Here is a 26,693-nt window from a genome sequence, read left to right as displayed (position 1 = left end):
GATCAGAAGGTGTGACACAGGATTGAAAAGTTGCTAATTATGATGCTGGAAGGAGCATAGTCGCAGGAGGGAGGGGGGAGAAATGGGTGATCCAGGTTGGGGCATAGAGGAGGGGGGGATTTGAACAAACAATATTTTGAGGCAATAAATTATTGTTAGTAGACACAATGAAATGCAGATATTGGTTTACAAAAAAAGGAACAAAGTGCTGTAGTAACTCAGTGGGTCAGGCAGCATCTCCGGAAAACATGGATAGGTGACACTTGGGTTGGGACTGAAGAAGGGTCCTGACCCGAAACGTCACATATTCGTGTTCACTAGAGATGCTGCCTGGCCCGCTGAGATACTCCAGCACTTTGTGTCAATTAATGTTAGTGAAAAGATCAAATGTGCCTAAATAACATTCCTCTGTCTGTTATTCCAAAATAAGCTTTAGTGCAGTTTAAAATGTGATTGACTCCACTGGCATGTGTAATATTTATGAAGACGTTAACTGAAACAGTAACTTTGGGATTCCAGAATTGTTAGATTTTAGTTTGTTTGATCATAATACGTAGTGACACACAAGCTAACCTTGAGTTAACTTAATTTTATTAATTGAATGTCTAAAGGTTATTCTTTCAGTTTGGATTGGCATGTTGGGCTTCTGATCTTCAAATATTGATACTTTGTTTGAGGTTGTTTGAGATCTCTGTTGGTAAATACATTGGAGAGGTGGGCTGTACATTTTCTGGAGTTCTTCATTCTGAGCAAATTGACCTGCAGTACATTGAATGGGTGTTGGACCAAGTTGGGACTGTTAAAGTTTTCATACATTTAGTAAAATTGAAAATAATTCTGTTGGAAAATGTTGTTATAATACAAAGATCACAGCCAGGTCAACCTCAAGTTTCCTCTTTCTACAGTAGATAGCCAGGGGGCTTTGCTTTGACATTCGATGGGGGCAATTGAGAATGTTTGGCAGAGTTGTGCGATTGCCCTACTTAGGGCACTGGGTGCTGCAAAGCCCCCGATGAACGGGGCATGGGTGTAATGGCTGAGTCTCTGCTTTGTCCACGGTCCGTGCCCTGTCTAGGTGCATGCCATGGCCAGGGTCGAGGTCCGGGCTGATTCGGTGCCCTGTGTTGGTGCATGCCGTGGCCAGGGTCGAGGTCCGGGCTGATTCGGTGCCCTGTGTTGGTGCATGCCGTGGCCAGGGTCGGTCCGGGACCTCCTGTTGCAGCGCTCCGTGCCGCAGGCTGACATGCGCGGGCAATGCGCAGGCGTTGTGTTGAGTGTGTGTGGCGGGGCTGGTTTCTGTCGCTCGGGTCGGGAGCTGCGAGCAAAGATCTTTGGCTGCGAGTGCGGGCGACGGGGCAGGACCAGTGTTCGGGGCCAGGAGTCTAGGCACACACCTCTTGAGCAAGTGGTGGCGCCTGCCGGGCGGTCCCTCGGCTTCCCCGGCCGGCCGGGAATGTGGCTCCGGCGTTTCGCGGGGTGACCGCGGGTTAGTGGCCGGAGTGGGGTTCCCGCCTACGGCAGCTTCGCCCGACATCTATGGGAGCCCGTGCCGGCCCGGCCCGCCCGCCGCTCTCCGGCTCCATGGAAACGGCCGCCTGCCGCAAGTTCCAGGCAAACGTCTTCAATCATAGCAAGTGTCAGAACTGCTTCAAAGCCCGCGACTCGCACCTCGCCTCCGACCGGGACCTGACCCAGGTGAGTGGGCAGAGCGCGGCTCGAGTGCCGGTGTGTAAATGGGCCGGGCCAAGCGGGGGACCACGGCCCATTTCAGTAACCAGGGAGGCGGCGGAGCCCACCATCTGGGCTGCAGAAGAGAAGGGCTTGTGCACAGGCCGGCTGGGGGGGGTTTACGGGCAATCACAGGTTCTGTACTCGGAGACAGAGAGAGAGGAGACTACTCCACGCGTTGTTGTCACTGGGGGAAAGTTATGGAGTTCCCCCACCGCGACCCGACACTGTTTGGTAAAGTTGGGGACCTGCCTGGTGCAATGATATGTGAGATCAACCAGGCATTTCACTCTCTTGCTCATAAAAATAGAAAAACACGACTTTCCACAAACGTCAGAGACAAGCTTAGAGTTGTCATCCCGTCCCAACCTTTACAGTGAAAAGTTAAACTAACTACCCTCGAACTTCTAATTTCGAGAACGTTGTGTTTAATCATTTCATCTTTTGTGGAAATTGCTTCTTCTAACCCCGAATCTCCAAATGGGATGGGTAATCTGTATAATTAGATTTCGGTCCTGTACTTATTTTGACTGATTTGTATGAAGGTCACATCTGCGTTTAGTTGCTGTGTAGCGAGCTCGATTAATTCGCCCCAAGGATTTATTTAGAGATCTTTCAATTTCTATCAATATTTATATACATATACATTTTCAAGTTCGGTATTTAACGCATATACTTTCTACAAAGTCTCCGAAAGTTGGCTAGTTCGCTGGTTTAATGTAAAGTAACTTTTTGGAGACGCGCATTACATTTTGTAGTTAACAAGAGACAAATCAAGTATCTCGGTCAATTCTGACAAATTTTCTCATGTATTTCCAGCATCTTCCGTTTTTATTTCTGCGTTTAGATTTCGCAACACGGGCTGATTGTTAAAATAATAACTTTTACTAATTAGATGAAAAATTGCAAAAGTAGAGGTTCTGGCACAATCTCGCCCCCAAAATACATTCTGTTTAAATGCCAGTGTTCTCATTAATCTATTTCGTTTTAAGCTCCCATTTCCCCAATTATCCCAGGAAATCACTGCGCTTGCAATTGTTATACGTTTTCAGTGATTATATCTGGCACTCATTTTTTGTTGGGAATGTCGCCATGTATTGGTCGAGTGTGAATGCTCGATTTATTATTCAATGACGGATGTAGCGCTGGCAAAACCACGCTGCCAAAAAGATCATCGTACACAATGTATTAAAATGTTTACAATTTCATACCTTTGGGGTTACCTTGCCCCATTAGAAATGTCTTGTCCACATTATGTAAATTATAAACTGCAGTTACACCCTTCTAAGAAAGCAAGTTTTCAGTTTTACGTCCACCATCTCAGTTTGCACGCTCTTTAATGCTTTAATCTATCCAGTAGCTCAATATACTAAGCTAAAAAAATATTTTTAAAGTAAGAATGTATTAAAACAGGGATTTAATGATGCCTGCCTTGGGTTTCAAGAAGAAGTCATCCTGTGTGTGGATTTAGTTGAAAGTGTTTTAGTTAAAATGTTCACGACACCATCGTGATTCTCTCAATGACACTGTTGTGTGGTAATTTGAAACCACTCCAGTTTATTATCTTTCTATCCAAGTCCTGAAAGTGGTAATACTTGCTGAGCTGCAATTCTGCAGGTGCCCTCACCTTCGTAAATGGTGGTTCTTCATGGGTGGCCCTGGAGTATTTCAGCTCGGTGCTAGTGAATGATTAGAATTGCTTATTTATTTAGCGAATGCAAAGTCCTTTAGCCAAGCAGTTGCCTTATCTAATAAATTAGAATTGCTGTGAAACTAAAGCCCCTGTCCCACTTTGGAGACATAAACAGCAACCTCTGGTGACCTTGCCCGCCACCCAAGGTTTCCATGAGGTCACCGGAGGTTTTGGTCACTCTCCCTAATGGTCGAGAGTGGTCTCCGCGTGGTCGAGGCTTCATCTAGGTTGCTGCTATTTTTTCCATCATGTTTAAAACCGGCCTCGACTAAAAATAGGTTGCCGTTTTAAAAATCGATAATTTTTTTGTCGCAGGTCTAGTCGAAGCCAGTTTTCTTCATAGTCGAGGAAGGTTTTCAACATATGCGTGGGAGATGGTAAGAGGTTGCAGGTAACCTCGACCTTGATTTTTTTTTTTGGGTGGCGGGCAAGGTCACCAGAGGTTGCTGTTTAGGTCTCCTAAGTGGGACAGGAGCTTAAATATGTTTTCAGTGCAGTTTTCTGTTGGATATTAATGGAGAAAAATTGCACACGTTGTGGTGATAGTTTTCCAGGAAGCTGCTTGTCAGTCCCAGCTAGGCTACTGGTCAAAGTCCCCAACTGTCCCAGCATGATGGGCAAAGAAAATTAGGCAGCTTGTCTAAAAGCCAGCTTGGCTTTATCAGACAAAATGTCTTAAAAGTAAACTTTGGGAAATCTAAGTTTTGTTCTAGCACAAATTCTGCAACAATATTAATTGCAGTCTCACTTCCTCTTTGTCCGGCACTGAAGCAAGTCCTTGAGATTGAAATATTGAGTTAGCTTCACGATCCAAAATCCTCTCCTTAATTGCTTCCACCTCTGATATCACCGCTTCTTTCTCCATCCCTGTCCATCTGTAATGTCCTTGTCCCACTTAGGAAACCTGAACGGAAACCTCTGGAGACTTTGCGCCCCACCCAAGGTTTCCGTGTGGTTCCCGGAGGTTTTTGTCAGTCTCCCTACCTGCTTCCACTACCTGCAACCTCCGGCAACCACCTGCAACCTTCGGGGACCGCACGAAAACCTTGGGTGGGGCGCAAAGTCTCCAGAGGTTTCCGTTCAGGTTTCTTAAGTGGGACAGGGGCATTACTCTCACCCCTGTCTTCATACCTTTGATACAAGACCCAGTGTCCTTTTAATCAACTTCACCCTGCCTACTTACTGCACAGAAGACTATCCAAGGCTTTGCTGCCTCTGTCTTATCCAGGAGTATTCTTCCCACCAATCTGCAAGACTGCACAACTTTAAAAATCTCAACCTTGTGTTTAAATTGCCTCATGGTCTTAAACGTCCATCTTTATGCATCCCCCTGTTCCATATCTATATCTTAACTTTCTGAAACAAGTTCATTTGTTTAAAAAGGGGAAGTAGAGATAATCCATGGAATTATAGGCTGGTGAGCCTCACGTTAATCTATTGGAGAGGATTCTTCAGGTTAGGATTTACTCACATTTGGAAGAGAATGGGCTAATTGGGGACAGTCAAATGCAGATATCTATATAATACGAAAAGTCTCGCCTTGTTTCTATGTGTCTGTCTGTGTGATCGTATCTACGCCAAAACGGCTCACTGTAGTGCTGAAATGTTTGCAGAACCTTGCTCAGCTTTTTCCCGTCGCCGCCCTTGTCAAGTTTCCTTCAGATTTTATGTTATATTTCACGTTATTGATATTTAAAGGTTTAAAAAAAGCCAACTTTGAGAATAATAACTGACTGACTATCTGACGGAGACTATTCTGGCAGCTTCCAGTGATGATGTCACAATGGCATCTCACAGTCTGCCAATCACAATGGGATCTCATTTACACAAGCTGCCGTACATACAGTGCCCTCCATAATGTTTGGGACAAAGACCCATTATTTATTTATTTCCCTCTGAACGCCATAATTTGAGATTTATAATAGAAAAAAAATCACATGTGGTTAAAGTGCACATTGTCAGATTTTAATAAAGGCCATTTTTACACATTTTGGTTTCACCATGTAGAAATTACAGCAGTGTTTATACATAGCCCCCCCCATTTCAGGGCACCATAATGTTTGGGACACAGCAATGTCATATCAATGAAAGCAGTAATGTTTAGTATTTTGTTGAATATCCTTTGCATGCAATGACTGCATGACGTCTGCAATTCATGGACATCACCAGTTGCTGGGTTTCTTCTCTGGTGATGCTCTGCCAGGCCTGTATTGCAGCCATCTTTAGCGTGTGCTTGTTTTGTGGGCTAGTCCCCTTCAGTTTTCTCTTCAGCATATAAAAGGCATGCTCAATTGGGTTCAGATTGGGTTATTGACTTGGCCACTCAAGAACTTACCATTTTTTATCAGTGAAAAACTTCTTTGTTACTTTAGCAGTATGTTTGCGATCATTGTCTTGCTGTAGAATGAACCGCCGGCCAATGAGTTTTGAGGCATTTGTTTGAACTTGAGCAGATAGGATGTGTCTATACACTTCAGAATTCATTATGCATCAGCAGTTGTATAATCCATGAAGATAAGTGAGCCAGTACCTTAAGCAGCCATGCAGGCCCAGGCCATAACACCCCCACCACCGTGTTTCACAGATGAGGTGGTATGCTTTGGATCTTGGGCAATTCTTTCTCTCCTCCATACTTTGCTCTTGCCATCACTCTGATATGTTAATCTTCATCTCATCTGTCCACATGGCCTTTTTCCAGAAATGTGGTTACTCTTTTAAGTACTTCTTGGCAAACTGTAACCTGGCCATCCTATTTTTGCGGCTAACCCATGGTTTGCATCTTGCAGCGTAGCCACTGTATTTCTGTTCATGAAGTTTTTTGCAGACAGTGGCCATTGACAAATCCACACCTAACTCCTGAAGAGTGTTTCTGATCTGTCGGACAGGTGTTTGGAGATTTGTCTTTATTATAGAGAGAATTCTGTCATCAGCTGTGGAAGTCTTCCTTGGCATGCCAGTCCCTTTGCAATTAATAAGCTCACCAGTGCTCTCTTTCTTCTTAATGATGTTCCAAACAGTTGATTTTGGTAATCCTAAGGTTTGGCTTGATGTCTCTCACAGTTTTTTATTCTTGTTTCTCAGTCTCATAATAACTTCTTTGACTTTGATTGGCACAACTTTGGTCCTCATGTTGATAAACTGCAATAAAAGTTTCCAAAGTTGATGGAAAGACTGGGGGAAAGACTAGGTGCTGAGAGCTCTCTTGTACCTGCATTAAGGAGGCAACTAAACACACCTGAGCAATTACAAACACCTGTGAAGCCATGTGTCCCAAACATTATGGTGCCTTGAAATGGGGGGGACGATGTATAAACACAGGTATCATTTCTACATGGTGAAGCCAAAATGTATAAAAAATGGCCTTTAATAAAATCTGACAATGTGCACTTTAACCACATGTGATTTTTTTTTTCTATTACAAATCTCAAATTGTGGAGTACAGAGGCAAATAAAGAAACGACGGGTCTTTGTCCCAAACATTATGGAGGGCACTGTATAGATGGATTGGTTCGTAGGTTTGCAGATGGCATCAACATTTTTTGGAGTTACAGGGAAGAAGGCTGTCAAAGTATACTGTGGGATACGGATCAGCAACAGAAATGGATGGAGAAATGACAGATGAACTTTAATCTTAGCAAGACTGAGGTGTTGTACTTTTGGAGTGTTGAATGTAAGAGGAAAGTATATAGTTAATAGCAAGACCTTTAACAACATTGATGTCCAGAGGGATCTTGGGATCCAAGTTTATAGCTCCCTAAAAGTGGCACCACAAGTTGATGGGGTGGTAAAGAAAGCGTATGGGGGTGCTTGTTGTCATCAGTCGGGACATTGAGCATAATGGTCACAGAGTCTGAAGAAAGGTCTCGACCCGAAACGTCACCTATTCCTTTGCTCCATAGATGCTGCCTCACCCGCTGAGTTTCTCCAGCATTTTTATCTACCTTCGAGTCAAGTTAAATGTAACTTTATAGGACTTTGGTTTGGCAGCTTTTGGAGTATTGTGTGGGATTGTGACCACACCATTACTGGAAGGTTGTGAAGGCTTTGGAGAGGATGAACAAGTTTACCATATTGCATCCTGGATTAGAGGGTATTAGCTATAATGAGAGTTTAGTCATATTTAGATTATTTTCACTGAAGCGTTGGAGGCTGAGGGGGGACCTCATAGAAGTATATAAAAATCTGGGAAACATAAATAGAATAGTTAGATGGAATATTTTTCCCAGGATAGAAATGTAAAAAAACAAAAGGGCATAGCTTTAAGGTAAGGTAACGTTTAAAGAAAATGTGCGGAGCAAATGTTTTTACAGAGAGTGGTGGATGCCTGGAACTCACTGCCAGGGGCGGTAGTGGAGGCAGATTAAATAGTAGCATTTAAGGGACTTTTAGATAGGCACACGGGTATGGAGGAATTATGGATCATGTGCAGGCAGAGGGATAAGTTTAGCGGCATCATGTTCAACATGGATATTGTGGGCCTGTGCTGTACTATTCTAGTTCTTTACTCCATGTACCTCAGTCGTCCCATTTAAATCATTTCTTGAAATTTTCCGATGGTCATAATGTTGTCTGTTTCTTCTGCTATCACTCGGACCAAGCACAGTGAGGTGGAGTGGAGGCTGATGACATCCAGCAGGAGAGTGATGCTTGCCTTCAATGGTTGGGACATCGATTCAAAAAGTTTGGATGTTATTTTGCTACTGTACTAACCACTAGTTGGACTGTACTTGGAAGATTGTGTGCTGTTTGAGTCACCATACCAGAGGTAACCTGTAGTCACAGTGGAGAGATTGCAGAGGCGATTCACGAGGAAGTTGCCTGAATTGGAGGACTTTAGTTATGGGGAGAGATTGGATAGGCTGGAGCGAAGGTGACTGACGGAACGACCTGATAGAGGCGTACATAGTCAAAATATTTTTTCTTGTCAGAAACAAGAATGCTTAGGCTTGAAGTAAGAAGTGAGTCTCAAAGGTGTTTGAGTGGTAATTATAGGGAGGTTGCACGGCAGTTGAGGTCACGACCTGTGACCCGCACTGTTGCCACGCAACGCCTTCTGGAGTACAAGCGGTGAACGTCAGGTAAGCACTTACTATGGCTGACAGTGCAGCGGGCCTGTCTTCTGTCCCAGGATCCGGACTCCACGCTGACTGGTTCCACACTCGCGGACCCCGGGCCGTCTGTCCCCCCGTGTGGGGGTCGGGGAGGGGGTGAATCTCCCGGTGTGTGGGTCGGGTGAATCACCCTGTGTGTCGTGTGTGGGTCGGGGGGTGAATCACCCTGTGGTGTTGGGGGTCGTGGAGGTGAATCACATCATGTGTGGGTCAGGGGGTTGAGTCACCCCGGTGTGGGGGTCGGGGTCCGGTGCCGGTGCAGCGCGGTCAGTGACTCTGGGTGGGCGGAGGGACCAGACTGTCCCCAACTCTGCTGCAGCTGACGGGGACGTTGCCGGGTTTATGGCCCCATGTGTCCGCTGCCCGGAGTCGCAGCCCTGCTCCACCCGGCCCCGTGTGTGGGCGCTGCCGACCCACAGCCCGTGACAGTGCGGCCGCACAGGGAGACGGGGTGGAGGGCGGCCGTGGCCGGACAGCGCTGACCCCGGGGGGGAGAGTGGGGGCTGTCCGGAGGGATACGCTCATCGGCCACTTACACTTTGGTGCTGCCTTGTACTCCAGAAGTCTTGAGCTACTCCGTGGATCACGCCCTTTGACCTCCGTGGATCCACGCCCTTTGACCTTATTGTTACACAGGGAATGTTGCCATCTGGAATGCACTGCCAGAGGATATAGTGGAGTCGGATACAATCAGAATGTTTAAGAGGCATGTAGAGAGATACCTGTACTTAAATAAACAAGACATAAAAGAATTGGTTTTAATCTGAGCAAGTTGGATTAGTGAGGATGGGTAAAAGGTCAGGCTTGTTTCTGTGTTGTGCAACTCTGCTGGATTCTAATAAGAGCGGGCAGGGCTTATTATGAGAATGCAAAAGAAATGCAGAGACAGGTGTGACTGATTAAAATGTAGTGGGTGGGGACCGTGATTTGGAATAGAGGTGCAGCTATTTACTCAGTGATATGGAGTGCAGGTGGAGCAGTGTGCTGACTCATGAAGTGGAAGGACGGTCTGATCTGTTGAATGGTGCAGAGGGGGGAAATGGCAAGATGGGCTGAATTTTCATCAGTGGATGCACCTGTACAGTTCCCTGCATTAAGACATCTCTCATTTGCCTGCACAGCACATGCAGCAGAGATTGCCTTCTTGTAGCCTTGAACTATTCCTGGATCTGGAACTGAAATGACAGAGACACTTTGAAATGCAACAAGAACAATTTGACAGTATTTCAGTAGTTTAAGAAATTATTATTCTTAATTGACTATTGTTCAGTTATATTTCCAACTCTTCACTCTGTCTTTCTGCCAGGTATGCTCTGTTGTCCACAGTGGATCAGCAAGAGGTAGCAGCCACAGTTACTCTACGCAGTCATCTATGTACTGTGGAGAGGGTACTAGCAGCTGATACTTTAAAATCCAAATGATGGTCCCATATTCAGGTTACAGAACATAGAATAGTACAGCACAGGAACAGGCCATTCAGCCCACACTGTCTGTGCCGAACATGATACCAAGTTAAACTGATCGCACCTGCCTGTACATGATCCATATCCCTTTATTTCGTACACTTCCATGTGCCTATCTAAAAGCTTCTTAAATGCCAATATCGTACCTGTATCCACCACCAGCCCCGGCAATGTATTCTAGCCCCCCCCCCCCCCCACCTTTCTCTGTGTATAAATATTTGCCCAGCACGTCTCCATTAAAGTTTCCTCATCTTACCTTCTAGCTGTGCCCACTAGTGCTGGACATTTCCACCCTGGGAAAATGATTCTGACTTTTATAATTTTAAATGGTTCTATCATGTCTCTCCTCAACCTCCATCAGTCCAGAGAAAACAACCAAGGTTTATCCAACCTCTCCCTTGCAGCTGATACCGTCTCATCCAGGCAGCATTCTGGTCAACCTCCTCTGCACCCTCTCCAAAGCCTCCACATGCTTCCAGTGATGGGGCGACCCATAACTGCATGCAATACTCCAGTTGCAGTCGAACCAAAGTCTTATGTAGCTACGTCATGATTTCCATGACTTGTTAGAAAGTGGACGTTTTCAATTACAAAAGGCCGTGCAAGTAATTTGATCAGTAAGAAGTTCTCAATGGTGCCAAGCATGTGGTTATATTCCCAGGTTGGCAATCTTACTAAAGTGTTTGGTTTGGAATGACACTGCAATGAATGTAGTATTTGCCATGGAATTATCAATAATTGCCTTACTTTGAACCAACAGCCACGCTAACAGTCCCTCTCTCCCTTCCTTCTTTGTTGTTTTTTTGTATGTTTTTAGTGTTCTTTAGCTTATTTTATGTGGGGGGTGAGAGGGAGGGGAGTTGAGGGAAACTTTTTCTGATCTTTTACCTTGACGGAAATGCGATTTAAAAAAAAAAAAAGAAAAAAAAATTCCCGTATCGTATCTCCATCCGCACTGCGTCCTAACATCGATGAGTTGGCGGCCTTTGCTGGAGACCAACTTTGAGAGCTCCACCGCGGGAGCCTGCGGACTTAACATCACAGAGCTCGCGATCCCTGTCAGGGATCGACTATGGGGCTCCAACCTCGGGAGCCTGCGGACTTTAACCTCGCGGAGCCCGTGGTCTCTGGTTAGAGATGGACTTCGGGAGCTCCAAGCCGCAGGGGCTTCGACCGTTCCGATCGCGGGACCTTCGATCGCCGGCTGCGGGAGCTTTAATCGCCTTGACTGCGGATGGTTCGATTGCACCGACCGCAGGAGAATAAAAGCGAAAGAAGATTGGACTTTATTGCCTTCCATCACAGTGAGGAACGTGGGGAATCCGCTGTGGTGGATGTTTATGTTAACTTTTATGTAGTTGTGTGTCTCGTTTTTTTTTTTATAGCATGGCTGTATGGTAATTCGAATTTTACTGTATCTTAATTGATACGTGACAAAAAACTGACCTTGAACTTTGAGATTAAACAAAGGTGTGATGCCTAGAAATGTTAGTACAGGCAGCCATTTTGCTCTGATCATTGTGAATTTGGTCTTTCATACATTGATTACCTGATATATTTACCCATTTCCTGCTCTTGTCACAGACCTCTTATAAGCTAAGGATATATTCTGAGTCCTCCAGTCTACCTCGGTGCTGCCCTCGCTTCTTTCTTTCAGCTGCAGTTTTCCTGTAGCTGTAACACTATATTCCACCTGATTTTATTTAATTCAGGTATGGAAGTCTTATCTGGATAGCAAGTGAAAAAAAGGTTTTTCACTATCTCAGTATACTTGACAATAAAAAATCAATACCAATATATTTGTTACCATTTTGAGTATTATCAGCTTCAGCAACTACCATTCCTACCCGAATCATGTAGGAAGTCAAAACTGCAGGTATATGGAAGAGTTCCATCTATTAAGACAGCACCTAACACTGGGTTGGACTATGAAGAAGTGGGTTCCATGCTGGGGTATATCTTTGCAATTTACAATACAAGGATACTTAAGTGGGCTGACCCACTGTACGAGCTAATTCAAGAGCTCTCTCGAGTTTTAAAAGAAAAATCAAACTCGTGTTAAGTTCCCATTGAGAGTAGGGAAGTTTCAAGCAAGAGGACATGACTTGAGAATTAAGGGACAGAGGTTTAGGGGTAACATGAGGGGGAACTTCTTTACTCAGAGAGTGGTAGCTGTGTGGAATGAGCTTCCAGTAGAAGTGGTGGAGGTAGGTTCGATTTTATCATTTAAAAATAAATTGGATAGGTATATGGACGGGAAAGGAATGGAGGGTTATGGTCTGAGTGCAGGTAGATGGAACTAGGGGAGAATAAGTGTTCGGCACGGACTAGAAGGGCCGAGATGGCCTGTTTGCCTGCTGTAATTGTTATATGGTTATATAAGTACGTAGAATGTACGTAGCAGCTACGTAGGAGCTCGGGACGTCTCTTAGCAGTTCGTAACGCTAACGGCAGGTACTCGGGAAACGCAGTAAGCTCGGGAAGACTCGTGAAGATTTTTCAACACGTTGAAAAATGTTCACGAGAACCCCGAGTACCTACGAGCGGCTATTACCGTAATTCTCCGAGTTCGAACCAGGGGAAACTCGGGAGAACTCTTGAATTAGCTCGTACAGTGGGACAGGCCCTTAACATGCAGCAGTTTGGGAGTCTGCTCTGTTTTAGGTGTTCCAGGGTAAAAGCTTATATGCTTTTGAAGAAAAACAGGACCTACTGGTGACCTAGCCAGTGTTTATCCCTCAGTGATATCACTGAAATAGACGTCTATTGGATCTTGCTATGTACAAATTGGCCACTGAAGAGCTATGGGACTTTGAGATTGTGTAAGACATTATATATATATAAATTTGTAATTTTCAATTTTAGTTCCTAAACATAATACTTATTGTGGAATTACTATATGCAAACTCTGAATCTTATACTGAAAGTGGAAAAGATTTAATTGTTATTGGGGTCTGGGATAATTTGATACGAGATCAAGGAATTAAATCCTGGCCCAACAATGCCAAGGTTTGTCCTGGATATTTTCAATGTTCCTATAATAAGGAACATGAAAGAGATTGCTCGGCTATATACACAAGCACACGTACAGAAACAAAAAGGCCTCTCTCAAACTTTAAAGTGTCAAATTGTTATTTTCTGGAGACCTGGTTATTATCTCCTTCTTCCAGATGTGTTTGGTGTCGCCGCGCACTGCCTTCCAGCACATTCATCTATTGCCCTATTGTGTCACTGTGATGAGCTGCAAATTCTCAGTCTGAACATCAATGTTTTTCCAGATTCAGTCTCTTCCATATCCTGTGACCTCTTCACCTTTGCTGGGCAGGATCTAGTTCTGTGATGGTGAGCCAAAATAATGAGACTGGTTTCCTGAACCAGATACTGTCATGACTTGCTCGCCTCCGTAAGCACACTCCAGTCCAGAAAACAAACTGAGAAATGCTAATTTAGCTGCCCTGCTTTGGAACCAACAATTCAGTATCGATGTAACATCATTTTATGTTGTGAGGGGTGACAAAATATACAATATTATTTCTGCCTGGACTCCAAATGCATTCCTGTTATGAGAAGACTGTCAGCAGCTGTTTGCCTCTAAAGTTAAGGGGGAAATCACCCGTCTAATTCTTGCTTTCTTGCCATATTTCATAGGCTCCTTGATTCTGTTGCTTCATTTTTGTTAACTGGATAGGATGCTTGCTTGATCTCTCCCAATCCTGATGCCCTTAGATTGGATAACTGAAGAAGGGTCTCGACCCGAAATGTTGCCATTCCTTCTTTCCAGAGATGCTGCTTCACCCGCTGAGTAACTCCAGCATTTTGTGTTTACCTTCGATTTAAACCAGCATCTGCAGTTCTTTCTTACACATTGCTCATCAAGCCAGCAGCTAACTGGGCGAAGCTTTCTTACATCCGACTCGTGTTGTGGACAGTGAATAGAGACCTTGCAGCAATATGTGCATCAATGTTCAGAGGAATGTTTTCAATAAACCATCATTGTTTCAGATAATCTGGATAGATGCCACTCCTGAATTCCCAGTCTTTACACCCCAGCACATAAACTTCCGTAGGGAGAACACCGATGTTCCATCACAGGTCCCCATAGCCCCGAGTGGCATTCTAATTTCGGGACTTGAGGTTTTGTTTCATTTTGTACTAATATTGACGTTTTTTTTAATTAATTGAACTTTTTAATTTGTTTTTTATTTTGTTACCTATTGAGTACTGTGTTTACAGACCTGTTATGCTGCTGCAAGCAAGAATCTAATTGTTCCGTTTTAGTACATATGCCAATTAAACTTACCGAATAGTGAAAGGCCTGGATCGAGTGAATGTGGAGCGGATGTTTCCACTAGTAGGAGAGTCTAGGACCAGAGGCCATAGCCTCAGAATAAAAGAACGTACCTTTAGAAAGGAGAAGGGAAGAATTTCTTTAGTCGGAGGGTGGTGAATCTGGAATTCATTGCCATAGACGGGTGTGGAAGTCAAGTCAATGGATATTTTTAAGGCAGAGATTGACAGATTCTTAATTAGGAAGGCTGTCAGGGGTTATGGGGAGAAGGCAGGAAAATAGGGTTGAGAGGGGAAAAATAAAATCATCTAGGATTGAATGGCGGAGTAGACTTGATGGGCCGAATGACGCTTCAAGTCATCAAAAATCCTTACAACTTATCTGGACCTAAGTTAATGGGTAAGAAATGCACACAAAAATGCTCTGCAGTGTTGGAATTGTTAAATATTTGCAGTATTACTCTGCACAAATAGACTAATTCCTTCTCTCCCTGATTTTATAGATTATATATAGCACACAAAGGATCAAGAAAGCAGATTCACGCCCAATGGCCAGTTCATTCAATGGGTAACAGCTCAGATCCCAAGGTGCATTTCGGTTGCATTGCCTGATTGTGACTGTTTCTTTGATATTGCATCTTTTAAACATTTGTTTTGGTGTTGATCAAAGCTGATAATTGCGATATGCTGATTGTCCCAGTCTCCTGAATTGAATCTTTCAATTGAGCCTTCCTGGATTGAGGAATTGTCATTCACATGGACAAGGCAGTTCAGTGGCTGAGAGTGGCTCACCCAATCATTTATTCCAGTTTCTTGAACTGTCCGGTGTGTGCTGAAGCATCTGGGTGTGTTGTCATCTGGGATCTTGTGCCCAGGTCGTCTGTCATAAATGCTAGCAAAGTTCAAGGTCAGCTCAATGGGAACATTGTGTTGTGAATAAAGTGAACAGTTGTTGCAAAGATTAACGTTGCGGAATGGAACAAGTTGGGCGAGTGAATTTATTTCATTAAAATTTGGAAGAATAGTCCTGTAAGTACACTGCTTGTAACACTTGGTTTTAACTACCTGCTGTCATGATTTTTTTTCAATGAAGATAGTGTTGCAACGCTGTATTGGAGAAAGCTGGAGATGCTCAGCAGGTCAATCAGGACCTGTGGACAGAGACAGCTAACATTTTATCTCAATCTTTACCCCTTGGTCAGACTAGGGAAAAGTTAGAGATCAAATAAAGTTAGAATTCAGAGAAGGGAGAGGATATAAGAGGAAGGCCTTTGTTCTAGAATCCCCTTCCCTAGTGAAAAACAGACTTTTATTTTAGACTTTGTATCCTATCTATGACCCTCGTAATGTTATATACCTCTGTCAGGTCACACTTCGACTTCCTGTGTTCCAGAGAAAACAATCCAAGTCTGTCCAACCTCTCCCTGTAGCTAATACCCTCTAATCCAGGCAACATTCTGCTAAACCACCTCTGCAGCCTCCACCTCCTTCCTATCATGGGGCGACCAGAATTCCAAACAATACTTCAAATGCAGCCTAATTAAAGTCCTATAACGCTGTATCGTGACTTCTTGTCTCTTATGCCGTTAGGGAGACTGTTTCAATGCAGGTCCTCTCCTGTTTATGAAAGGGATCTGTTTGTGATTTGAAAATGTTACCGCAAACCAAATTCAGCAGACGATGCCTGCAACTCCACGGCAACCGGCAAAATTTGGAGTGTCTTCCAAACACTCGATCGTATGTACAGATTGTATACAAGTCGGCATTAGAAAGCTGGTACATATCTATATTGTAGTGTGCACTAAGATTGGTTTACTGGCTTCCATCTTTGACACCTTTGCCTTACTTATCTGGCCTGGGCTCTTCTGATTGATCATTTACTTCCCTGACAGCTTAAGAATCGGTCCAGGTGGTCCACTATTGAAGAATCCAAATGTTAAAGATCCAAAGTTCAAGTCCTTCAATCTACAGGTGTAATTTAGGGTACAGTACCTGGCTTTGACTAATCTGTGTTCAAGATACAAACAAGAAAAATGCTTCTGATAGTGATATCTGCTGGAGACAAAATATGCAGCTCCATAGCAGCTAGCAAATTGTATGGGAGGTTGCAAAACAGGATAAGAGGGGGTTATGATGTGCCACATAGGTTTACCACTTACTATTTCTTGAAAGAAATGACCACGAGAGAGGTACCAGAGGGATCCATCTCCATCAAGGAACAGCACCTTCACTGTAACCACAAACATGTATGTGTTATACTTATCTCAGTTATAACTCTTGTAGTTAATCTTTAATTATTGACTTTGGTTATTTGGTTTCAGGCAAAGCCTATATACGGGGGCTGGTTGCTATTGGCTCCTGAGGGGACTGACTTTGAAAACCCAGTGCAGCGATCAAGGGTAAGTTGCAAACTAGTTTAAATTTACTGCTTTTTACGTACTTAGTTAACAGATGTTAGTAAGAGTTAAACCTGTATATACAGGCAATGTTGCTGGAACAATGACTAAACAATTAAGAAATGATAGTTACACAAAAATGTTGGAGAAACTCAGCGGGTGCAGCAGCATCTATGGAACGAAGGAAATAGGCAACGTTTCGCCCTGAAACGTTGCCTATTTCCTTCGCTCCATAGATGCTGCTGCACCCGCTGAGTTTCTCCAGCATTTTTTTGTGTACCTTCGATTTTCCAGCATCTGCAGTTCCTTCTTAAACAATTAAGAAATGATTGTGGGCACATTTGCAAAATGGAATCCATTGCACTGGGTTTAGGTACAATGGCAGAGGCACATAGAAACTAAATGAAGAATGCTTGCCATGAAACCTGGAGTTATTTTTAGTTTTCTCTTTACACGATTCTTCCCCCCTCTACCTTTGGCCTCCTTTTTGCTGCTAAGATAGGCAGGAGCAGCTGATAAAGGCAATAATAATATCTCATGCCGAAGGTTGATAATAAATTGGCCTTAATGTGTACGTTCAGTAGGTGTGTTTGTCCAGCAGGTACTTCTTGGAAATGGTTGGATCAAAGCTAGAGTTATGCAGACCAAATAGAAATATTTAGGGCATTCACGGGAGTACACAGTGATATTCTGGAGTGTATACACATTACGAAGGAGGAGATGCTGGATGTTTTGAAATGCGTAAAGGTTGGAATTAAGTTTGCGATTTTCCAGTCCTCTGGAATCATTCCTGACTCCAATGATTCTTGAAAGATCACTACAAATGCCTCCGCAATCTCAACAGCTACCTTTTTCAGTCCTCTGGCATGTAGCTCATCTGGTGCAGGTGACTTGTCCACGTTCAGACCTTTCAGCTTCCCAAGCATCTTCTCCTCAGTATTAGTGACTGCACTCGCTTCTGTCCCCTGACTCTCTTGCAGTTCTGGCACATTGTTGGTGTCTTCCACCATGAAGACTGATGCAAAAAACGTATTCAGTTCATCTGCCATTTCTTTGCTCCCCATTACTACTTCTCCAGCACGAATTTCCACTTCGATACATTCAGTTCCTCCATTCTCTCTTCCCCCCCCCCCCCTTCTTTCCTTCAACTTCAAAATGTTTGATTTCTAATGTTTCCTTGTGCTGATGAAAGGTTATCAACCTGATATGGTAATCTTGTTAGTCTCTCCAAAGCCTGATCTGCTGAGTATTTTTAATTTCTGATTTTATTACAGATTTTTTAACATCTGATGCTTTTTCCAATCCAGTAAGCATAGCGATTCTTCATGATCCTGTCATTTGGGAGAAGGCATTTGTGGTTTGTTGAGCAACTTTTTGAGTTGAGTGTAGTATATTGTCACGTGATACAGTGACAAGCTTTGTGCAGTCACATTTTTAATGCAAATGCAGGGGTGTCCTGGGTTACAAATGAACTTGTTTACAGAAATCTGAATATTTAAATTCTCCCATACATTTATAAAGAATTTAAGTTAGTAATGACAAAATGTTTCATGGTGTTCATTGACCATTGGATATGGTACACATTCCATTCGTTTAATTACAGGTAGCGTTAGTGTGATTATCTGCTGAACTGAAGAATTGTAGCACGTATATGTAGAGCGACATGGGGTATCTATAGAAACATTTTTTTACTTAAGAAATCGGCATACGGGCCTTTCTCAGGAATGGGAGGTGTAATCTGGTGACTGCCTGCAACTGGTTTAAGATTTTTAATCCAGCATGCTTGAATTTATGATTTAAAAGAAGAATTATGAATATTTTTTTGCTTCAATTGAAAACTGCTTTTGACTCTTCAAATCATTGGCGAAATTGGGTTTTAGCCTAAATAAAAACACTCCTCATGAGAGAAATACAAACTTTTTATGAAGAGTTAGTTTTGATTTCTCATCCTCCACTAAATGAGCTAAACATGAGTTGAAAGCACTGAAGCAGAACTAGTTGGAAGAATGAGACATAATGTGACAGACTTTTGTTTATTTATGGTTGGTTGTGAAAACATTACTTTAGATTTCAGTAGCCAGACAAAAACTGCTTGTCTTACCCAGATTCTTTTCTGAATGCTTCCAGTTCATTGGATAATTTCTTTACCTACCCCTTCACAACTTCTAATTCACATCATTCCCTACTTTCCCATATAGTCTTGCTTCAGTGCTGCCAAGTCGCTTGACATTCTCCTCAGCACTGCCTAGATCTTGGGATTCACCCACAGGCATTGTCCCATTTTAGCGGGGCTCAGGTGAATGTTATCAAACCTCTGTAACCCCTCCCATGCTGGTGCATCTCAGAAATCCTGGTGGTGCTGCATGCCCTGAGGATTTACTATAGTGTCTCAGTGCCAGGGACCTGTTAGCTGTCCTGTGGTGTGATGAATAATCTGTGACCTAGCATGCAGCTTGTGTGTCTATCACTGTTTTGAAGTTAATATAAAGTTATGTAAGTACCCGTCATTTTAATATATAATAGATTTATTGAAAGAAGGCCCCTGATGAGAAGTTTTGGAATGAAGAAATAGGTAAACTTGAAACATAAATTTACTGAACATAGAACAGGACAACTCACAAGATCATGTTTGTGCAGAACATGATGCTAAAGTTAAACTGATGTTGTATGCCTGTACGTGATCCATATGCCTCTATTTCTTCCACTTCCAGGTACCTCTTAAGCACCTCTATTGTATCACCACTACCCCATGCAATGCATTACAGGCTCCCACCACTCTATGTGGGGAAAAAAACTTGCTCTGCATATCTTCATTAATATTTCTCCCTCTCACCTTATAGCTTCGCCCTCTAGTGTTGAACATTTCTACCCTGGGGGGGGGAGTTCTGACTGTATACCCTATCTATGCCTCCTATAATTTTATATACTTCCGTCAAATCTCCCCTCATCCTCTGACGTTCCAGTGAAAACAATTCAAGTTTATCCAACCTCTCCCTGTAGTTTTAGCCCTCTAATCGAGGCAGCATTTTAGTAACACAACACACAATCCTCTGAAATTTTCGCCACCTCCAACGGGATCCCACCACTAGCCACATTTTCACATCTCCACCCTTTTCTGCCTTCCGCAGAGACCATACCCTCCGCAACTCCCTGGTTAACTCATCCCTTCCCACGCAAACCACCCCTTCACCAGGTAACTACAACTGCAGAAGATGCACCACCTGTCCCTATACCTCCTCTCTCGACACTGTTCAGGGACTCCGACAGTCCTTTCAGGTTAGGCAGAGGTTCACTTGTACCTCCTCCAACCTCATCTACTGTATCCATTGCTCAAGATGTTGACTCTTATACATTGGCGAGACCAAACGCAGACTGGGCGATTGTTTCATGGAACACCTTTGCTCAGCCCACCTGAACCTACCTGATCTCCCAGTTGCAAGATACTTTAATTTTCCTTCCCATCCCTACATAGACCTTTCTGACCTCGGTCTCCTCCTTTTTCAGAGTGAGGCTAAACGCAAATTGGAGGAACAGCATCTCATATTTCGCTTGGGCAGCTTACAGCCAAGTGGTATGAATATTGATTTCTCTCACTTCAGGTAGCCCCAGCATTCCCTCTCTCTCTCTCTCTATCCCTCCCCCACCCAAGTCGCACTAGCTTCTCGTTTTCACCCTACAAACAGCTAACTGGCCTGTTTCCTTTGTTATCGTTACTTTTTTGCGTATCTTTCAATCATTCTTTATCTCGCCACATCACCGTCTAGTTCTCTTGTTTCCCTTATCCCTAACCAGTCTGAAGAAGGGTCGAGACCTGAAATATCACGCGTTCCTCTCTCCAGAGATGCTGCCTGTCCCGCTGAGTTACTCCAGCTTTGTGTCTGCTCTGCACCCTCTCCAAAGCCTCCTCATCCTTCCTGTAATGGGTCAACCAGAATTGCATGCAATACTCCAAATGCAGCCCAATCAAAGTCTTATAGAGCTGCATCATGACTTGCTGATTCATACTCGATGCCCATAGGAATGAAGACAAGCATACCATGCTCCTTTTTACCACCCTATATACTTGTGTTGCCACTTTCAGTGAGCTATGAACTTGGACTCCAAGATCTCTCTGCATATCAATATCATTGCCATTACCTCTCCCCTTAAATGCAACCTCCCAAAGTGCAACACCTCACACATAGAGCTATACTGCAAGGAAACAAGTCCTTCAGTCCTTCTTGCCCATGCCTACCAAGGCATCTACATCAGTGCCCGCATTTGGCCCATATTTCTCTAAACCTTTCATATCCCTGTACTTGTGTAAATTTCTTTTAAATGTTGTTACAGTATCTGCCTCAACTACCTCCTCCGGAAGCTCGTTCCATATACCCATTACCCTCTGTGTGGAAAAAGTTGCTCCTCAGGCTCTTATTAAATCTTTCCTTTCTCACCTTAAACCGATGTCCTCTGGTTTTTGATTCTCCTACTCAGGATAAAAGACCTCTGCCCCTGCCTTATCTATTCCCCTTATGATCTTATATACCTTTGTAAGATTACCTCTCATCCTATTGCACGCCAAGGAATAAAGTCCTAGCCAGCCAAAGTTCTCCCTATAGCTCAAGCCCTCAAGTCCTGGCAACATCCTCGTAATTATCTGCACTCTTTCTAGCTTAACATCTTTCCTATAGCAGGGTGAGCAAAACCGAACACCATACTCTAAATGTGGCCTCACCAACATCTTGTACAACTGTAACATAACATCCCAATTTTTATAATCAGGATTATCTTGTATTAAACTCCATTTGCCATTTCTCCGCCCATTTCAGCACCAAATTTATATCCCACTGTATCTTTTGACAGTCTTCCTCATCTCTGGAACTCCTTCAATTTTGGTGTTGTCGGCAAACATACGCACCAGCCCATCTACATTTATCTTTTATATGCATCACAAATAGCATCTGTACTTCATAAAATTAAATTTGAAAATATACTATACTTTATGACATTATTTGGGGGGGGTAATATTCTTTGCTTTTAATAATCTAATTTTCATGCTCTGATTTGGATGTCAGTTATTCAATGTTTCTTTCTGCATTTGTTGTTTTTTGGCTATTTGCAAAACAGTACGATATTGCATTTTACAAGCCAGTTTGAATAATATGTATTTCTGAGCTGATATTGTACCTTCAGAGAAGATTTGCACCACAATTTACTTTACAATGTCCAGCATCCGCAATAAGGCCAGTTTTTAAGATCTAAACTTGATCGAAACATCTAAACAGTGTCCCACCGTACGAGGTAATTCAAGAGCTCTCCCGAGTTAAAAGAAAATCAAACTTGTAAGTACGTAGAATGTACGTAGTGGGTACGTCGGAACTCGTGGATGTCCCGTAGCGGCTCGTAATACTAACGGCATGTACTCGGGAAACGCGGTAACTCGTGAAGTTTTTTTAGCACTGTGAAAGATGTCCACGAGAGCCCCGTACCCACGAACGGCTAGTACCGTAATTCTCCGAGTTCGAATCAGGGGAAACTCGGGAGAACTCATCAATTACCTCGTACAGTGAGACAGGCCCTTAAGAAAACATCAGTAACTCCTCTCCCAAACAATGGCATTCTTTTTTTTGCGCAAATTAAAAAATATATATAGTTGAGGCAGTACCTAATGCTGAAAACATAATCTATCTTTTACAGAAATGGCAGAGAAGGTTCTTTCTTCTGTACGAGCATGGCCTACTTCATTACGCACTGGATGACTCTGTAAGTTCCTTTGTTTATATGTATTGCATTGAGTGTTGTGCAGATGTGGTGAGTTTTCATGTGCCAGGTGGGTTTTTGAAGTGTAATTGCAGCTTCCCTTTTTTGTTTTCTAAGCCTCACCTTTTTTTCTTTTCTTTTTTTTTTAATATATTTTTTTATTAAAGGTAATCAATTACAATGCTTCAAACAACTTTATATCAAATTAATTCAATTTGCATTAAGTAAAACACTAGTAATACTTATCTACTATTTTTTTAGAAATAATGATAGAGAAAGAATAGAACAGTTATAAATCATTAAGAGAGTGATTAAATAATAATTTGATTATATATAAGAAAGAAAAGAGAAACGAAAAAAAAAAAAAAAAAAAAAAAAAAAATTTTTAGTAACCACAATATGTATTATTAATAACACTACTACAAGTGATAGTATCAATAAAGACATATATGTAATTCCAATATAAAAATGAATTATTCTCACCAAATCCCGCAGGGTGCACGTCGAGCTGTGTTGCCAAGAACAGCTACTTCTCTAAATACTGTATATATGGAGACCATATCTGTTCAAAAGAATTATACTTGTCCAATAGGACAAATCTAATTCTTTCCAGATGTAACGTCTCCATCATCTCTGTTGCCCACATTTTGGTTGTGGGGGATAATGTTCCCTTCCAAAATTTCAATATGATTTTTTTTCCAATTATTAAACAGTAATCAAAGAAATTTCTTTGATTTACTGTAAGTGATAGATGTAAATCCGGAATTCCAAATATTATTAGCTTTGGGTTAGGGTCCAATTTAACTTTGATGACTTCAGAAATAACTTTAAAGATTTCTGTCCAGTAATAATTCAATTTAGGACATGTAACGAAACTATGTATTACATTTGCCTCTGCTTTCTTGCACTTATCACAAATAGCGGAGAGATTCGGAAAAATACTATTTAATTTAGTTTTCGAATAATGTAACCTATATAATACTTTAAATTGTATCAGTATATGTCTGGCGTTTAATGAACACCGGTGTATTCGTTGTAGACTTTCTTCCCAGTTTTCTTTTGTTATAGCCAATCCCATTTCATTTTCCCATGCTTGACGATATACTTCCGTTATTGGATTCTCCTTATCCAAAATGATGTTATATATATAGGCTATTAATTTTTCTGTATTTGGATATAAATTAAACAGTTCATCTAACAATCCTGCTTCTTTATTTTTATAATCTTGTGTATTGGATTTAATATAATCTCTAATTTGTAAATACCTAAACAAATGTTGTGGAGACAATCCATAAATATCTTGTAACTCCTGGAATAAAAGAAATTTTCCTTTTCTATACAGGTGTTCTATCCTTGTAATTCCTAAATCATCCCATTGTTTAAACCCCCCATCTAATATAGCAGGTTTAAACGATGGATTATTCATAATTGGTAATCTAAATGAGAGATTATCCAAGTGTAGAGTCTTAACTATTTGTTTCCAAATACGTCTATTATTATATATTATTAGGTTGTCTTTATAATATTTTTTTTGTACTTCCGTTGGTGCTTATGATTTTTGTTTTGTTGAAATGATTGTTATAGCCATGTCTTGGTGTTGCTTCAAGTGATTGAGGCTGTATTTAGTGATTTACTCCGTTGCTTCATGTGAAGTTTCAGAGGTGGGAGTAGCATGACCATTGATGTCCCAACAGCTGCACACGCAGTAAACATGTATTTCCGAGCTGATATTGTACCTTCAGAGAAGATTAGCAGCCCAGCTAAGTCGTTGTGAGAAACAGCGATCAAGATATTCTTCTGTACAATGCAAACTAATTTAGAACCCAATCAGTAAATGTGATTAGGTCCTTTGTTTAGGGGTTGCACAGTGTTCTGATCTTATGTGTATTTATGCACAGACGCATCTGTGTTTGACCAGTGATCAAGTGGCATGCATCATATGTTATGATATTAGTTGAACAAAGTTCAGTCGCAAAAGTAGCATTGAGTGACTCTTATCAAGAGAGGTGTTCTGCATCTGTGTTATTTCAAGGGAAATGCTTCAAATATATTTGTTGGTGTTTGCCTGCACTACTTCATCCCTACTACTGCAGATGTTAATCAAGCCACCTAACTGTGGTGCACAACCACCCATTCCCCCCCCCCCCCCCCCCTGTTTTTCTGCCATCTGAACCTGATGTTCTGACTTTGTCCCCATCCTCCATTCATCGAAGGTCTGTTTACCTGAGCCATAATTATGATGGTGCGGTCAAAAAGGAAGAGTCCTTGGTTCTTGTTCTTGGTTCTTGGGTCCTCCAAAATATTCCAACTGGAATTTAAACTGGAGGTGGTGAAGGGAGGGATTAAGCCAGAAAGGGTATAAAGAACACACACTATAGAATTTAACATAAAACATCCCCACACAGCAAAATCAAAGTTTCCCACTGTGGGAAGGCACCAAAGTCAGTCTCTTCCTCCACTGTTCCTCGTGGTCAGGGCCTCCCCAAGCCCTCCGCAGTTGCAGCTACGGGCGGCCCGATGTCCAGGACCGCTCGCCGGGGTGATACAAGTCGGGGCTGCGGGACGTCCTCAGCGGCGTGGACACCAGAGTCGGCCCCCTCCTACCGGAGTCGGCGGCTTCCAAAGTCCACAGGCCGCGCCGGGTGGAGACTGCTGCTGGCGGCCCTCTGCAAGGCGTCCCAGGCGCCCCAGGACTCCACGATGTTGTTCAGCGCCGCCCGCATTGGAAGCTCTCCGCACCAGAGCTCCACGATGTTGGAGCAGTGGCCCAACGCTCCGGAGCTCCAAACGGCGACTCAGGTAGGCATCGCCCGCTCCGCGGTGACTCCAGCGCTGTGCCGCCGCTGTAGCAGCCCTGGTCCGGTTCCCGGTTCCCGGTCCCCGGCAGGAAAGGCCGCTCCGATCCAGCTGGCAGGCCGCGAGTTAGGGGGCGAGGACGCGACTCGGAGAAATAGTCGCGTCCCCGCCAGGAAGAGACTGGAAAACGGTTTCCCCCTTAAGCTGTAGAGAGATCTTTAGAAATGTGGGACCATTTGTAAATGTGGCCATATCGTTCCTCCTGTGAGTATGAGTGGATGAGCTGGCATGTTGGCATGAAAGATGGCAGATGGAGTTTAATGCTGATAAGTGTGAGGTGCTACATCTTGGCGGGACAAATCAAAATAGGACATACATGGTAAATGGTAGTGAATTGAGGAATGCAGTTGAACAGAGGGATCTAGGAATAACTGTGCACAGTTCTCTGAAGGTGGAATCTCATGTAGATAGGGTGGTAAAGAAAGCTTTTGGTGTGCTGGCCTTTATAAATCAGAGCATTGAGTATAGAAGTTGGGATGTAATGTTAAAATTGTACAAGGCATTGGTGAGGCCAATTCTGGAGTATGGTGTACAATTTTGGTCGCCTAATTATAGGAAGGATGTCAACAAAATAGAGAGAGTACAGAGGAGATTTACTAGAATGTTGCCTGGGTTTCAGCAACTAAGTTACAGAGAAAGGTTGAACAAGTTAGGTCTTTATTCTTTGGAGCGCAGAAGGTTAAGGGGGGACTTGATAGAGGTCTTTAAAATGATGAGAGGGATAGACAGAGTTGACGTGGATAAGCTTTTCCCACTGAGAGTAGGGAAGATTCAAACAAGAGGACATGACTTGAGAATTAAGGGACAGAAGTTAAGGGGTAACATGAGGGGGAACTCCTTTACTCAGAGAGTGGTAGCTGTGTGGAATGAGCTTCCAGTGGAGGTGGTGGAGGCAGTTTCGATTTTATCATTTAAAAATAAATTGGATAGTTATATGGACGGGAAAGGAATGGAGGGTTATGGCCTGAGTGCAGGTAGATGGGACTAGGGGAGAATAAGTGTTCGGCACGGACTAGAAGGGCCGAGATGGCCTGTTTCCGTGCTGTAATTGTTATATGGTTATATGTTAGATATGCTTGGAGGGAGGAGGCATTTCAATGGAACTGGTGAATCCTTCAGTCCTGGTGTATAAATTTTAAGTTACCACCATGTGCTGGACAAGGAATATTATTGTATGTGAATTAACTTGCTGATTGCATACTTGTCTTAATGCTGAGTACAGAAGATTCAACACAAGGGCAACACAGTGGCGCAGCTGGTAGAGCTGCTGCTTCTCAGCGCCAGAGACCTGGGTTTGATTCTGACCTCTGGTGCTGTCTGTTTGTGTGGAGTTTGCATGTTTTCCCTGTGATCGTGTTGGTTTCCTCCCGATGCTCTGGTTTCCACCAGTATCCCAAAGGCATGGATTTGTAGGTTAATT

At 43.0% G+C, this 26,693-nt stretch overlaps 1 protein-coding gene across 2 annotated transcripts in view; it reads left to right on the top strand.

Annotated features, from left to right (window-relative positions):
* Window positions 1-1,218: 1,218 nt before the first annotated feature.
* The window catches only part of LOC116985779 (myosin phosphatase Rho interacting protein), a 127,854-nt gene continuing 102,379 nt past the window's right edge, over window positions 1,219-26,693 (top strand). The window contains exons 1-3 of one of the 2 annotated variants that reach the window (XM_033040772.1): window positions 1,219-1,695; window positions 16,604-16,681; window positions 22,355-22,420. In XM_033040772.1, coding sequence (XP_032896663.1) covers window positions 1,537-1,695; window positions 16,604-16,681; window positions 22,355-22,420 — 303 coding nt within the window. In that variant the 5' untranslated portion in view covers window positions 1,219-1,536. The remainder of the gene's footprint in view (window positions 1,696-16,603; window positions 16,682-22,354; window positions 22,421-26,693) is intronic. The other variant, XM_033040773.1, reaches the window with a different exon arrangement.

This window comes from Amblyraja radiata, chromosome 22 (genome assembly GCF_010909765.2).
Source record: "Amblyraja radiata isolate CabotCenter1 chromosome 22, sAmbRad1.1.pri, whole genome shotgun sequence".
NCBI classification, from domain to species: domain Eukaryota; kingdom Metazoa; phylum Chordata; class Chondrichthyes; order Rajiformes; family Rajidae; genus Amblyraja; species Amblyraja radiata.
This window is presented reverse-complemented; position numbering and strand designations above follow the sequence as displayed.